General features: G+C 35.2%; 1 protein-coding gene across 1 annotated transcript in view; it reads right to left on the bottom strand.

Annotated features, from left to right (window-relative positions):
• Positions 1-4,190: 4,190 nt before the first annotated feature.
• LOC145297711 (erlin-2-like) overlaps positions 4,191-16,497 on the bottom strand; it is a 52,699-nt gene continuing 40,392 nt past the window's right edge. The window contains exons 9-13 of the mRNA XM_080143916.1: positions 15,286-15,377; positions 13,011-13,100; positions 9,290-9,369; positions 7,164-7,311; positions 4,191-4,456 (exon numbers count right to left, since the gene is read on the bottom strand). Of these exons, the coding sequence (XP_080000042.1) occupies positions 7,168-7,311; positions 9,290-9,369; positions 13,011-13,100; positions 15,286-15,377 (406 nt within the window). The 3' untranslated portion in view covers positions 4,191-4,456; positions 7,164-7,167. The remainder of the gene's footprint in view (positions 4,457-7,163; positions 7,312-9,289; positions 9,370-13,010; positions 13,101-15,285; positions 15,378-16,497) is intronic.

Below are 16,497 nucleotides of genomic sequence, written 5' to 3'. Positions count from 1 at the left end.
TGATCATAAAAACGAAAAGAATTTCTTTCACTTTTAACCCTTTATGACCTGGTTGAACTAATTTGTTCAATCATAAAATAAATTAATATAACGGCAAAAATAAAGTGGGAATTGATTCAAACATGCTTTGTACATATTAGTTCAGTATCTGGGCAGATGCCAAATACCTCCAGATTACAACTGTCCATTGCTTACATTCAATATGCCACCATTTTTCTCAGAGAGTGGAGGATTTCGTTTGCTGCCGTAAACACATTTTTTAGGCACTCTGAATAATAAAGGCAAGTTTATGAAATGCAAAAATTCTCAGTGGTAATTTAACTATTGAATTTCAATATTTTTCCAGTTTGAAGACAATCATAGTATCATTACCTATTAAACTAACTAAAATTAACAATAAATATTTTTTTTAATCATCTACATCATAATTCAGGCCAAAAAGGGTTAATAGACACAGAAAATATTCTGTTACCTTTTTATTATTAAAATAGGAATTAATCTACAGGCACACAGATGCTGTTTCACCGATTGTGAGTGGCTTACGTTATTTTTATTTTTTATTTTTTTCTTAGTCAAACTTTACTCATATTTGAGATTTAACTGATATTCATTATTTTTTTTAATCATTTTAATTTTTACAGTAACAGTTATCCTGCATGAAACTACAGTAAGAAATCAATTGTTGATTAAAACTAAATTTCTACTCTCCCGGAATATGCCAAGTACTCTTGCTAGGTTTTAAAAAAATGTAGCGACTGATGATTATTAAACCGAAAATCATGCAGGTTTTCATCTAGTTTTCCTATTTTTGTATTGAACTAATGACTTATTTATATTGAACACACTATGTTCAGTAACTTAATTGATACTTCAATGCCGTCAGTAATATCTATTCTAATTTGTTTTATAGATATGACAAATAAATAAGCTGAATGGTTATACAAGTACAACCATTCCAGGAGATTTGGGATTGAAATACGATTGCATTTGTGTAGCCATTCAACATATTCCTTTATTATCATGATAATGCTTCATATATCGAGCACTATTCAAATACTAAATTTGCAAAATATTATTTTTGAACGGTTCATTGTTTTATTTGCATACAAGTGAAGCATGCATGGTTCCCCGTGAGTGCACAGTAAATGAGGCATAAAAAAAAGAAAAGAAATTGACTAAATTCAGAACTCATGAATTTAAATGAGGTTATTAAGAGTGCTCATTAAAAAAATAGCTAGAAATTTATATATATACATATATATATATATATTAAAGTACCACTGTTAGTAGAAATATGCAAGAGGGAATTCTCATAAGTGGGATATGTCTTCTGTAGGTCCGACATAAATTATTGTTTTCTTTTTTGCTTGCATTTTATTATTTTGGTTATATATAATTATTTTTAAAAACAGTAATCTACGGACACGTGTTTCGGAGCCCTACTCCTCTTCAGCATAGCTTGACTGTTGTTGGGATTCAAATGCGTGTCCGTAGATTACGGTTTTTAAAAATAAATAAATAAAAAAGTATGTCCAAATAAAAAATGAGTGACTTTCTAAGAAAAACACCAGATCTGCGAGGCAGAGACGTTAACCTTAATATCGTTTAAGAAAAAAAAAAAAAAAAAAAAAAAAAAAAAAAAAAAAATCAACACAAAAACTAATATATATATATATATATATATTACACATACTAGCAGAAAGGGGGGGGGCGGTTTGCCCAGGCATAAAATATACTTAAATATGGCATTTTAATTTGTCCAGATTTCGTGTGTGTGTGTGTGTGTATATAAATATATATATATATATATATATATATATATATTAGTCGTGATTTCAAATGTATAAAAACAAGTATTTGGGTACCATCAGTTAGAATCGAAACCGAAAGCAAAACTGTAACATTCAAAGCTGGTGACGTTACCACTGTACCAATGTTAAGCGCATATAAACTGATTAAAAGTTAAAAATAAAGCAAGATGAATGCATAAAATGTATAACGATTTTTTTTTCAATTTTGATTCATTTTTACCCCTTAAAAACTATTTTAACTGGCTAAAGACCAATAAAAGAAACGTCTGTAAAAAAATCCGATCATTTGACGCTCCTATCGCCGCTCTGCAACTTTTAGTTTCGGAGGAGATAGAGTTTGAAAATATGGAGACAGACAAACATATAGCCTTTTATATATATTTATCAATTTCAAAACAATCATTGTTCAGACAATTCCATAATATAAACCTGAATTACAACAGCAGACCACTGTACATTTAAAGGGCTCAATCTGTTTACATAGAGCCTTGCAATAATCTTTTCATTAGTCATATATATATATAGTATTATTAAAAATATATTTATGATAATTAGGCTATGCAGAAATGTTTGTTTTAATCTCTTGGAATAAAACAACTAAACTCTATTCAGGTATTGAGCACTCTTAACCATTCTAACCCAGCTAATATATTGACCCTAGCAACATAGCTAAAAAGACAACACACCGATATTTCAACCCTCTGATAATACATTATCAAGTAATTTTGTCTTTTTGGATAATTATTGCTTAATTGGGTCAGTAGGTCAGGGTTCAAAGGGTTAAAGTAAATACTGAAAAAATATTTCCTGTGTAAATACACACATTAAATACTGGAAATTTATTTCCGATATGTGGTGCATAACAATGCTATGTTTGAGTAGGAAGAATTTTTCATTTAAAAATGCTGAGGTTAGAGGTCGAACGAGTTTGAGGATTTCAAATTAAAAACCAGTTAATCATTAATCACCAAATCTCAGGGCATCTCCAAGATTTTTTTTTTTTTTTTTTATTGATTACACATACACACATTATATAAATATATATGTATAATATTTATATATTATTTTAATTCCATAAGATTTATTTTACAAAAAAGTTTTTTTTAAATAAAAAAAAAAAATTAAAAAAAAAAAAAGAGAGAACAATTTTTTTTACTCTTCATCTTTAAAAAGAAAGAAAAATCAATGTTGGTTGTTAAAACAAAAAACTCATCACAAACAAATTTGATTGAAAAACAAATGTTTTTAACTTGACAAATTTACAATTAGTATTAAATTTTGGAGTTTTGTGTAAAGATGAAATGGCAGCTGTCTCCTATCGTAAGTAAAACTTACGTTTCGGAATTTTTGAGATGAGGATTGATAATTTTTATTATTCAGACTAGTGTTCTCATCATTGGATCTTATTCTCCCAACACCTTCTACGCATGGCTGATGGAACAAGAAGAGCAAGCAAGCTGTGTGGATCAAAGGAAAGGTTTCATATAGATTTCCAAGTTCGACAAGACACACAAGAAAATCAGGTTACAGTAGCAAAAGTGTTGCAAAAACAGCATCCAAGATGAGAACAGTAAACAAAATAATCCAAATAATAACACCTGTATATCATTATTATAAGGCTTTGTCACTTTAATATTGAGCACTGTGATTGTGAAGACTGCAAACAATTTTTTTTTCTATGAAATGCATTATATATATATATATATATATATATATATCCCCACACCCTCATCCCAAAATCCTCTTATGTGAGAAAGATTTTTATTTAATTTCATATAAGCCAGTTCAGATATGTAAAAGTCAAGGAGGAAGAAAAGAGAAACTTGTGAATTTGGAAGCAAAGATAGAAATGAAGAAGTTAACCTTTTTTTCTCTCCCTCTGGGTCTCTCCAATGTAAATATAATTCTTATTTACTTACCTCCTTACAAGGCCAGAATTAGACACAAGATCATTTTTTTTTAACGTGAAGGGATAAAAAACAAAAAAAACAAAACAGTTTTTCAGAAAGGGGCATATTGGACTGAAACAAAAAATTAAAATTGTCCCAATATAGAAAGACTCTTCCTTCAGACTGTGGACAGAAAAAAAAAAAAACCCTGAAGACTAGTACAGGAACAGATACTATAACTATACTACACTGCTAGATAAAAAGCCAAGAATTTTACCATAATTATTTTTAAGTACTTTTACAAATCTGAAAAAGGGCTATATCATACGTTACATATATGGAATAAAGACCAATTTATACAAGAAGACTGTCCTGTCATTATTGAAATCATACTGTTGAATCATTTTTATCTCCCGTTTCTGCACATATAATAAAGCATACATATATGCAGATAAACATATTCGCCCAACCAAAAAAAAACAAAAAAAAATTAAAAAAAAAAAATATTTATATATTAAAAAGAAAGGAGAGGAGAAGGAGGAAGAAATGTGGAAGAGCAAAAATGTTTTTGCTCCATTTGTTAATTTTTCTTTTTTTTTTTTATTATTTTAATTTTTTAGTAAAAAAATTAAAGTTTGCTTTCAGATTGTTTCATGAAAACTCAGGAGTCAAGATGTAGAAAGCTTTTGGAGATCAGAATTTTTTTTTTCAAAAGGGTTTGGAAATGCGGCATGGTGCTATCCATCCCAAAAGGTCCTGGAATTAAAAAATAAAATAAATAATAATTAAAAAAATGGTTAAATATTATTAGAAAAAAAAAAAAAAATAAATAAATATAAATACCAAAAGCATAAACAAAATTAAAATAAAATAAATTTCAAACAAGAAAACGTTAAATAAATCAAAATTAAGATGCAATCAATAAATCTGCTTGTTTAGAATATTTTTTTATACATTGAACACACACACTTTTTTATAGAGTGAATATACACACTTTTTTTTTATACAGTGAATACACACATTTTTTTATACAGTGAATACACACATTTTTTTATACAGTGAATACACACATTTTTTTATACAGTGATCGCCCAAAATAAGGCACATCACCATTGAAACATATGCAGCTACTGCATTAGGGATTTTATTTACATGAGGGAAGCCTAAGTGGGGGAGTAAGACAAAAAGATATTTGTCCACATTACATTTAAATTTATATGTGATACTGCCAGGAAAAAAGGGAGCAAGGAGGGAATTCCAAAAGCAAGCGATTTAAGGAAAGATGCTATTACAGTAGAAAATCCTCTGGCACCTAAGTACCTCTTGAGTGAAAGAGCAAAATTCTGCTACTAGTTGGGTGGCAACATTACATACCGGCATGGGATGAGGTAGTAACGCTACACACCTGCAAAATTTTTTTAACTTTATCCTTTATTTCATTGTTTTCATTCTGTTAGGCTTGATCAAGTAAAAATGTTAAATTTATTTTTTATTTTTTGTTATTCATAGTTCATATCATTTGTAGTAAGAGTTGAACCTTACATCTCCAAAACTAGAACCGACTTTTTAACCAACATCGTTATCTTTTATAATATTAGCCCAATTTTAGGAGTTCTGGAAGCCTTAAACCTAATATTATATATTATACTAGCAGGCCGTCCGGCGTTGCCCTGTCATAAATTACACATGACTATATATATATATATTATATATATATATATATATATATATATATATACACACACACCCACTCTGGCTGATATTGAAACCAAAACCTAAAGACAGTGAGTCAAGTACGATAACCATTCGGCCAGCTTAACATTAGCTTTAAAAGGTGTTTTCAAGCTTACAAATTTGTAACATAATGAACCTGTTGTGTGAACCATTCACGCATGTGCATTTGTGGAACAGTTAGCAAAAAAAAAAAAAAAAAAAAAAAAAATCGCCCCCCCCCCCCCCCCCCACGTATCAATTTTTCAATTGTGACCCCTTAGTAACCCATTTTTCTGGGTGAAAACCAGCTAAATATGTTTAAGCCAAGGCATTTCGAAGCTAAATGTTTCGTCAGAGGAGAAGAAAAAAAAGCCAGCATTATACAAAAAGTAAGGGTAAAAAGACAACATTGACTTTAAAAGCATTAAGATTAGAATTAAAAAGATTTGGGATGGAAACTTTGTAAAAAAAAAAAAAAAATTTAAATGCTCTAAAATTAAATAAAAATTTTCTGAACTTTTAAATTTTATTTAAAGATTAGAAATTTTTTTTTTTATTTCTTCTTTCTTGCTTTTCTCTCATATCTCCAGCATATTATCCCCCCCCCCCGGCCAACTTCAAAGACTATATATATATATATATATATATATATATAAAAAAGATTTTTTTGTTTTTATGTAAATTTGACTTGAAGTTTAAGAAGCCAATACAACAAAGAATTTTTGTTTATGAGAAAGATGAAAAATGAAGATGACTCCATATTGTCGAAACTTCAATTTTAGATATAAAAAGTTTTGACAATATAACGTCATCTTCAAGCATAGAAACAGTTTATGCTTTTGCTTTTCCTTCCTCATGGCATGGTGTCACTAGAAAAACAAAATTCGTATGATATTCAGTGATTTTTTTTTTTTTTTTTTTTCAAACATTCTCACCATGAGGATTGTGATAATACACACATTTTTACCTATTACTTGCAATTTTTGTTTGAATTGAGACAGAATTCCATGTTCAACTAGAAGGTTATCAAGTTCAAAATTATGTACTTAAATAAGGTTTAACATTATATCGCTCAATTCTTTGTCAACTTGCATGAAAACAATAGTCCAAATAATACAAAAAGAGTTTGGTTATTCTTCATCATTGTCACAAAATTCAAAAATTGAAATATTAAATTTCAAGTAAAACCCAATGATATCTACTGAATTGTCATGTGACAGTAATGAACATATCCAAAAATTGCAAAAAAAAAAAAACAAAAAAAAACAAAAACAAAAAACTATAAAAGATAGAAAATTAATATTTTTAATAGTTTTTGAAGATATTAGCAATTTTAGGTTTAAATATTAGCAGGGGAGGTAATTCACTTTTGAAAACTGTCAAAAACTTTTCAATGGCGGAAATAACTTTTGTATAAATAATGAAATGTTTTCTGTAATATTCCCAAAATATTACACTAATTAAAGCATGACTGTTAGGTAGATAACATTACTTATTGCTGAAATTGACAATAAATAAATAAATTAAAAAAAAAAATAGTAGTTATTGTTTTTTAATGAAAAACTCAATTTTTCAGCTGTTGAATTTCACTAAAATAATGAAGAAATACCAAGAATTTGTATTATCTTATGACTGAGAAATTTGATTTCGACTTTTTTTTTTTTTTTGATCAATAAATGTTCATTCATATTTTTATCTTAAAAGAAAAAAAAAAACTTAAATGAAAAATTGTTAAAAAATAAATTTTTACCATTTCAAGACTTCTCAAGCTTTGCATTGTAGTGGCTGGGTGGAAACTCATTGAAGATTCCTGGAATGCTGTTTCCGAAATAGATCTTGCTATTTTTGGACAATGACTGATATTTAACCAATTCCAAGTAGTCTTTGGTTAATTTAAGCTAAAAAGAAAAATAAGTCATTTTATTAAATGAATTCTTGAAAAGAGTTTAAGTTTCCAAATTGGGTAAATTGAAGTTATAATTTTTTATTTATTTTTATTTTAATGCATTCTAGATAGATACCCCCCCCCCAAAAAAAAAAGAAGTTCTACATCTTTCTTAAAGATCATATAAACAAGGGCAGGGTTAGAAACAAATTTAATACTTTTAGAGAAAAAAAAAAAATTCATATCTTGGCCAATAATTGACGTAAAGTGCATCTTTTAGAGGATCTGTTGTTGAATACTGCTTACTTAGCATGTGACCTTTAAGATGTTCTCCAAGAAACGCCTGATCCTAAAAATCAGCTTGTTTGTGGTATCGCAAGAAATATAGTTAGTGGTGGTGAGTGGGACAGATGTTGAGATCTGTGAAGGCATGGAAGTCCGTAAACAGGCACTTATGCCCTCCGCACCCTCCCTGGAGGTGTGATATGGAACAGAGTCCGGCTTGATTTATCAACCATCTATGTGTTATTTAATTCCAAATAAAATTATTAAATGGAATAGTTAAGATAATTATTTTACATCCCTAAAAAACATTGCTCTTAAAAGACATTACTGCTCAGCATTGGTAATCGTCTTTGTTCAACACGACTGACCCTCAGACGCCATTTAGTATCTAGCTTGGAAAAAAATAAAAATAAAAAAAGGAGAAATAAAGTTTTGATTTCAGAACAAGATTGAATAACAGAGTTGGGGATGAACTTATAGATACTAGGTCATTAAATGACCAGCTAGTTGATTGAATTGGACCTCAAATACCTTCTGTCTAGACGGAGTAAAGGCCAAAGTAAAATGCTGCAAGTCACATGACCATTTATACAAGCAGGCCATGGACTGCTCAGCCACCAGCATTTTATCCTAAGGCATCATATGCCACCACTAATGGCTTATAGGTGGCCCCATTTTTTTTAATGTGTTTGGGGTGTTATCAAGACAAATTTTTCATCGTTTAATTATTTGATTCAACTTTAAAATTCATTGCTAGCTGGCGTTGAACTTTCTTCATATAAGTTTTCATTTGATTGAAACATGTTCTTAAAACAAGAAAAGATTTATTCCGCCAGATACTGAAAGTTTAAAACGGAGAGGGGGAAAAAGGATAATGGTTTTAAGCGCATAGCATAATTATTAACATTTTGTTAGACCATTTGAAATGCTTGCCGTCTTATTAACACTTCTATCATGACTTGTCTCCTTCTGGAATCGGAGAATGGAGAGTCAACAATGAAGCGGGATTCACACTAGGCAAGTTGAACCAGTTTTCTCCGAAGGAATAATTCTTGAGGGAATATCAAATTCACAAACAGTCCCCAGTCACTTGCATATCCGTGTCAAGAGAGGACAAGTTAGGTTTTTGCATTTCTTGCAGGGAGATTTTGATGTCTTCCTACATACAGAGTCTAGTATTTCCAACTGATCACTTATCTGGCACTGACCAGGCTCAATATTGCTTAACTTCAGCGAGCTAATAATAACTGATGTATCAACGTGATATGCCATATAGCAGAACATATGACATCATGTCTGTTTGCTTCATTGACATCCATTTCTCGCAATTCAGCAGAGTGAATAATTTTGTGGCCCCTTATCTGAAGTTTTTTTTCAGTATAGGTGGCAGGGTTGTAAAATGGGAGGAGATAATGTCCAGTTCTGACGATTAAGATTCCAAATCTCCCAGCTTTAATTTACAGAATTTGATTCATGAAGTTTGCTAAGTTCAGAATTATTTATCAGGAATGGCCGAATGCTATTCTTGTGTAGATTAACATGCTAGCTTATAGCACTTCAGTTTGATAAATCGCATACAAGTGTGCGAGACAGGATGCATACGATAAAGCCACTATGAGGCATTCTGAGCTTGTTAGTCATAGAAAAACAAAACCAGCTACGCAAAAACTTTTTGGAAAAAGAACAAAAGATTTAAAAATACAAACTTTATTTGATTGCGCTTCTTTTTCGGCTTTATAAAATTCTGCATCTGCAATGCTTTTTTCTTTATTCATATGAGTTTGAGCTGAAAGAACAACAAAACAACAAAATGAGGCTGTGTTTCAGAATTTTTAAGATGCGGATCAATAATTTGTATTATTCAGAACACTTTTCACATCTCAGACGTCATCCTGTTTGTAACATTACACACGTGTTAACATGTAGACATCGTCACAAGGAAAAGAATTTGACTCAACTTTTTTTTTTTTTTTTTTTGTAAAAAGTTGAAACAGACATTTATTTACAGGTACTTCCAGACTTGTTCAAAAGTCTTCTCATATTCCAAGGTGTTTAACAAAACTTCATGTTGAACACATAGTATTCATGTCTTTTCCTGTCGCTCTCGGCCAACAGATGTCACACGTCTATGTCAGTTACTAACCTTGCATCTCCAGAGTCGGAAGGACCCTGGTGAAGTTTAGGTAAAGAAAATGGTATTATTGCAAAATTTATACAAGCAAAGGATTTATAGCATTTAAAAAATTACAGCAAAAACATTTACATGTATTTTAAGAGGATTATTTTTGCTATTTCATTTAATTTGTTCAAATGAAGCTTCTAAAATTGAAAAAAATTAGAATATGTGTATAATATTCTTAACAAAATAAAAAACAGGATTACCAAACAATCTTGCTTTAGTATAATTGAATGAAAAACGGGAAAGGAGGAAAAGAATGGTTGGGTAGAGAAGAGAATTAAAGTATGTAGGGGGAGGTGAGAAAAAGGTACAGAAGGGGAAGGAGACAGGGCAAGGAGCAAGGTGCCAGAACAAGACAGGGCAAGGAGCAAGGTGCCAGAACAAGACAGGGCAAGGAGCAAGGTGCCAGAACAAGACAGGGCAAGGAGCAAGGTGCCAGAACAAGACAGGGCAAGGAGCAAGGTGCCAGAACAAGACAGGGCAAGGAGCAAGGTGCCAGAACAAGACAGGGCAAGGAGCAAGGTGCCAGAACAAGACAGGGCAAGGAGCAAGGTGCCAGAACAAGACAGGGCAAGGAGCAAAGTGCCAGAACAAGACAGGGCAAGGAGCAAAGTGCCAGAACAAGACAGGGCAAGGAGCAAAGTGCCAGAACAAGACAGGGCAAGGAGCAAAGTGCCAGAACAAGACAGGGCAAGGAGCAAAGTGCCAGAACAAGACAGGGCAAGGAGCAAAGTGCCAGAACAAGACAGGGCAAGGAGCAAAGTGCCAGAACAAGACAGGGCAAGGAGCAAAGTGCCAGAACAAGACAGGGCAAGGAGCAAAGTGCCAGAACAAGACAGGGCAAGGAGCAAAGTGCCAGAACAAGACAGGGCAAGGAGCAAAGTGCCAGAACAAGACAGGGCAAGGAGCAAAGTGCCAGAACAAGACAGGGCAAGGAGCAAAGTGCCAGAACAAGACAGGGCAAGGAGCAAAGTGCCAGAACAAGACAGGGCAAGGAGCAAAGTGCCAGAACAAGACAGGGCAAGGAGCAAAGTGCCAGAACAAGACAGGGCAAGGAGCAAAGTGCCAGAACAAGACAGGGCAAGGAGCAAAGTGCCAGAACAAGACAGGGCAAGGAGCAAAGTGCCAGAACAAGACAGGGCAAGGAGCAAAGTGCCAGAACAAGACAGGGCAAGGAGCAAAGTGCCAGAACAAGACAGGGCAAGGAGCAAAGTGCCAGAACAAGACAGGGCAAGGAGCAAAGTGCCAGAACAAGACAGGGCAAGGAGCAAAGTGCCAGAACAAGACAGGGCAAGGAGCAAAGTGCCAGAACAAGACAGGGCAAGGAGCAAAGTGCCAGAACAAGACAGGGCAAGGAGCAAAGTGCCAGAACAAGACAGGGCAAGGAGCAAAGTGCCAGAACAAGACAGGGCAAGGAGCAAAGTGCCAGAACAAGACAGGGCAAGGAGCAAAGTGCCAGAACAAGACAGGGCAAGGAGCAAAGTGCCAGAACAAGACAGGGCAAGGAGCAAAGTGCCAGAACAAGACAGGGCAAGGAGCAAAGTGCCAGAACAAGACAGGGCAAGGAGCAAAGTGCCAGAACAAGACAGGGCAAGGAGCAAAGTGCCAGAACAAGACAGGGCAAGGAGCAAAGTGCCAGAACAAGACAGGGCAAGGAGCAAAGTGCCAGAACAAGACAGGGCAAGGAGCAAAGTGCCAGAACAAGACAGGGCAAGGAGCAAAGTGCCAGAACAAGACAGGGCAAGGAGCAAAGTGCCAGAACAAGACAGGGCAAGGAGCAAAGTGCCAGAACAAGACAGGGCAAGGAGCAAAGTGCCAGAACAAGACAGGGCAAGGAGCAAAGTGCCAGAACAAGACAGGGCAAGGAGCAAAGTGCCAGAACAAGACAGGGCAAGGAGCAAAGTGCCAGAACAAGACAGGGCAAGGAGCAAAGTGCCAGAACAAGACAGGGCAAGGAGCAAAGTGCCAGAACAAGACAGGGCAAGGAGCAAAGTGCCAGAACAAGACAGGGCAAGGAGCAAAGTGCCAGAACAAGACAGGGCAAGGAGCAAAGTGCCAGAACAAGACAGGGCAAGGAGCAAAGTGCCAGAACAAGACAGGGCAAGGAGCAAAGTGCCAGAACAAGACAGGGCAAGGAGCAAAGTGCCAGAACAAGACAGGGCAAGGAGCAAAGTGCCAGAACAAGACAGGGCAAGGAGCAAAGTGCCAGAACAAGACAGGGCAAGGAGCAAAGTGCCAGAACAAGACAGGGCAAGGAGCAAAGTGCCAGAACAAGACAGGGCAAGGAGCAAAGTGCCAGAACAAGACAGGGCAAGGAGCAAGGTGCCAGAACAAGACAGGGCAAGGAGCAAGGTGCCAAAACAAGACAGGGCAAGGAGCAAGGTGCCAAAACAAGACAGGGCAAGGAGCAAAGTGCCAGAACAAGACAGGGCAAGGAGCAAAGTGCCAGAACAAGACAGGGCAAGGAGCAAAGTGCCAGAACAAGACAGGGCAAGGAGCAAAGTGCCAGAACAAGACAGGGCAAGGAGCAAAGTGCCAGAACAAGACAGGGCAAGGAGGGAGGTGCCAGAAGAAGACAGGGCAAGGAGGGAGGTGCCAGAACAAGACAGGGCAAGGAGGGAGGTGCCAGAACAAGACAGGGCAAGGAGGGAGGTGCCAGAAGAAGACAGGGCAAGGAGGGAGGTGCCAGAAGGAGGAGGGAGGTGCCAGAAGGAGGAGGGAGGTGCCAGAAGGAGGAGGGAGGTGCCAGAAGGAGGAGGGAGGTGCCAGAAGGAGGAGGGATGGGCGAGAAGGAGGAGGAAGGGGCAAGAAAAAGGAAAAGAAAAAAAGGTGCAAAAAAACTGTGGTAAAAAAGGAAGAATAAAAAGCAGGAAGACGAGATGGGTGGGGAGTGGGGGCATAAGTCAAGGCCAAAATGGTTTTCGCAGAAATAATCCCTAAAATACAGGTGAAAAAGGACTGGACAATATTAAAGCAACCCATATCAAAAAGTTTTGTGCACATTCTGTGTTTGTCCATTATAGCAGCATTATTGCATTATTTTATTCGTCTGTTTCAAATTTGGCAATGCAAGGCAGTTGTTTCTTTCCTGCTATTGTAACGTTATATTGCTTCATTTTGAGGCTGACCATCAAGGTGCTATTTTTTCAAAGACGAAGGAATGAAGACTTCTTGTATGGACAAACAGGTGGTCATCTTGTTAGCTGAAACATGAATATTTTGTAGAAATAAAATACAAACATATTCACCTTCAATTTCAGCAATTTTTTTCTCAGATTCCTTTTCCATTATTTTTTGCTCCCAGGTAATTTTAGCAACCATCTGAGCTTTTTCGGCCTCTGAAGAATAAAAAAATAAAACAACTTATAGAAATGAACATTTAAAAAATTGTATAATTAGAACTATAACAAGATTACTTCATGAAAAATGTGTTCGGTCAAGTTTTCTGAATTTTAGGAAAAAATGTGTTGATGGAATGTGAACATAATATTCTAAGATTTGAAAAATAAAAGTGATTTCTGGGTTAGTTTTTGTATGCAAAGAAGCAAACAATTGTTTGGATAAAAAAAATAAAATTGAACAGCTAAGAAATAGGAAAACACCCTGGCAAATTTTAGGACTATATAATGAAGACATTTTCACTACTGGTACTTATTAGGGGGAAGACATGGAAGCTTCCATGATACATGAAAGAGTGGGGGGAAAAAAAAGAAGTCTAACATCAAATAAAGTGAGCTATAAAAATGCCTTTTCAAGTCTTCAATAGTAAATCAGAGGTTTGAAGAAATCTATGGAAATAACACCGGTTCCAGTAGAGAGGTGAGGGGGGGGGGAGCTAATTATGTTACAGAAAGATTATATGAGGTGCCTTCAATAAGTTTCCAGACTTTTTCGTATGGGGACTTTTATTGATAGTACACACACAAAACTAATCCCCTTTGAAGTAATCTCCTCCGGCTGCAATACACTTGTTGTACCGTTCCAACAACTTCTGGAAGACCCATGGATGTCTTCTTGTGTGAGCGTGTCAATGACCCTTGTCACAACTTCTTTCATCTCACTTGTTTCATAACTACATCCTCTAAGGTTTCCTTAAGCTTAGGGAATAACCAAAAGTCACAGGGAACAAGGTATGAACTATGGGGAGGGTGAGGAACTGTCTTGATGCCCATCTTGGTCAAATAGTCTGTGACAAGAATGGAGTTGTAGACTGGTGCATTGTCCTGGTGAAAATGCCACTGACCTGATTTGAAGAGTGTTGGCCTCTTCCGATAAAATCTCTTCCTGAACTTAAAACCTCAACATAACATTCTTGTCTGTTGAGTGGAAGCCCAGTGCATGTAGAAGATGCCCGAGCTGACAAAAAACGGGATCATCATAAGTTGCTGGGTGAATTTGCTCTGTCTGGCCTTCTTGGGTCTGGGAGAGCCAACATGCTTCCACTAGGAACGGTCTCAGAGTCATAGCAGTAGATCCGGCTTTCATCGCAGGTTACCAGAATTAATCAGCTCGACCATCTCCTTTCTGTTATGAAGTCTTTCTTTCTGATCTTCTCTGAGCACCTTTGGGACAAACTTTGTGCAAATCTTCCGCATCTTCAGTTCCTCACAAATAATTGTGTGTACAGTTCCCACACTGACATCAAATTGTACACTTGTCTCTATAGACATGACAGTCCTTATCTATGAAATTCTTTATTTGGTCATTCAACTCTGGTGTTCTCACTTCCTTATTCCTCCCACGCCTTTCATTATCCCTCACAGACTCTCTGCCTTCCTTCAATCTCTTCTACCACTACAAAAAAAAAAAAAACACATGCTCGATTCATACAAGATGGTCCAAAAGCAGTTTGAAGAATTCCATGCATTTCTGCAGCATTTTTTCCAAGTTTAACACAGAATTTTATTGCATATCCTTCTTCTAAAGTTGTTGCATAGGGGTACATATTGGGTACATAACGGGACATGTATAACAGGGTACATATAATACACAACTGACGATGGTGATAACAATTCTGATGAGAAGACATTTATATATTACATCATGACGACGCGAGACAACAGTTACAAACATGGTTCCTTTATTCTTCAATCGACCGATCAGGGATGTCAGGAATTCAAACTTTGATTTACATGGTCTATTTTCCTCCCTTTGCTTCTAAGGGGCTCTCTTCTCCAACTGTGTGTGATCTGCTCTGAATATCTGATCATCATCAACTTTTGACTGACAAACTTCGAACCCTTGATTCCTATAGAGAAATCTGTTTTGTTTATGACGTCAGAAGTGTGCTTACAAACGTGACTATATCACGTTTTCTCCAACACACTTTTGGCAAACAAATAATCTTCAATTCTAAGTCTAACTTATTTTTAAACAATATATTTTAACTCGCATTGTGCATTCATTTAATTGACATATTTAATATCCAGATTTCTAAAAGAATGGAAAAAAATTAAAAAAAAAAGATAGAGAGAGAGAGACAGAGAGAGAGAGAGAGAGACAGACAGAGAGAACAATACTCACCAATAATGGCTTTTTTCCTTTCGGTCTCAGCTTCCTTTTCAACGACTTTCTGACGAGCTTGGAATATGAGCAATTTTGTCTTTTCTGCTTCCCTAAAAAGTGGAAATTTAGAACAGACATTTTAGTTCATGTACAGAAAGCAATACGTTCATGTTGTGTAAACGTGTAAAAACTTCTTTTGTAACTCCAGCACTGCAAAAAAGACTTGACGATTTATACAAACTATATAAACAGACAAAACTATAAAACAATCACATTTGATGACAGCAAGGAACTACAATGAAAATCTAATATACAAATGACTGTCTGTGTCTCCATATTTTCAAACTATCTCCTCTGAAACTAAAAGTCACAGAGTGGCGCTAGGGGCCTCAAATGACTGGATTTTTTACGGGCCGTCCTTTTATGGGTCTTTAGCCGGTTAAAATTGTTTTTAAGGGGTTAAAAATGGGTCAAAATTAAAAATCGTTTAACATTTTGTACATTTATCTTATTTTTAATCGGTTCATATGCGTGTCATGTTAGTACAGTGGTAACATCACCAGCTTTGAATGCTACAGTTTTGCTTTCGGTTCTAGCTGATGGCACCTAAATACTTTTTGTTCTTACTTTTGAAATCATGACTGTAATAATATTTCTGAAATCTGGACAAATTAAAATATCATATTTAAAGCTTATATTTTACACCTGGGCAAAGCCTACTATACCCCCCCCCCCCCCGCTAATAAGTTATAAAATCAAGTTAACTAATAAAGTATATTTTCAATCAAGAATTAAAGGAAATCATAGTTAAGTGATAGAAGAGAGTAATTTTTTTTCTTTTTTACAAGCAGTCACCACTTATTATGGCCAAAGGTCATTCAAGGATGAAGGTTAATGAATGTAAGGTGGTAGTGTAGTAATTGTTAATAATTGCGTAGAATTTGATTATTTATGGGGGCGGCTCAACAAGAACTTGTTTACATTGGATTTGAAGGCTACCATGTTGTATTCAACTGGAAAGCAGGCCAGTGGGACAGTGTTTCACAGGTCGGCAGTTCTGGGAAAGAAGCTTTGTTTATGGAATCTGTGTTTAGATTTAAGCACAGACAAAGAGTGGGAAAAATTGTATATATATTGGTTGTAGCTAGTCAAGTGTTTTTGTGAAAGTTTGGCAAGAGGAAACCATAGATTGGAGTTCAATTGAGATAAATAGAAAAAAGTAAATTGATA

The sequence above is a fragment of the Euprymna scolopes genome, chromosome 18 (assembly GCF_053919585.1).
Source record: "Euprymna scolopes isolate OS-2025 chromosome 18, ASM5391958v1, whole genome shotgun sequence".
Taxonomy (NCBI): domain Eukaryota; kingdom Metazoa; phylum Mollusca; class Cephalopoda; order Sepiida; family Sepiolidae; genus Euprymna; species Euprymna scolopes.
This window is presented reverse-complemented; position numbering and strand designations above follow the sequence as displayed.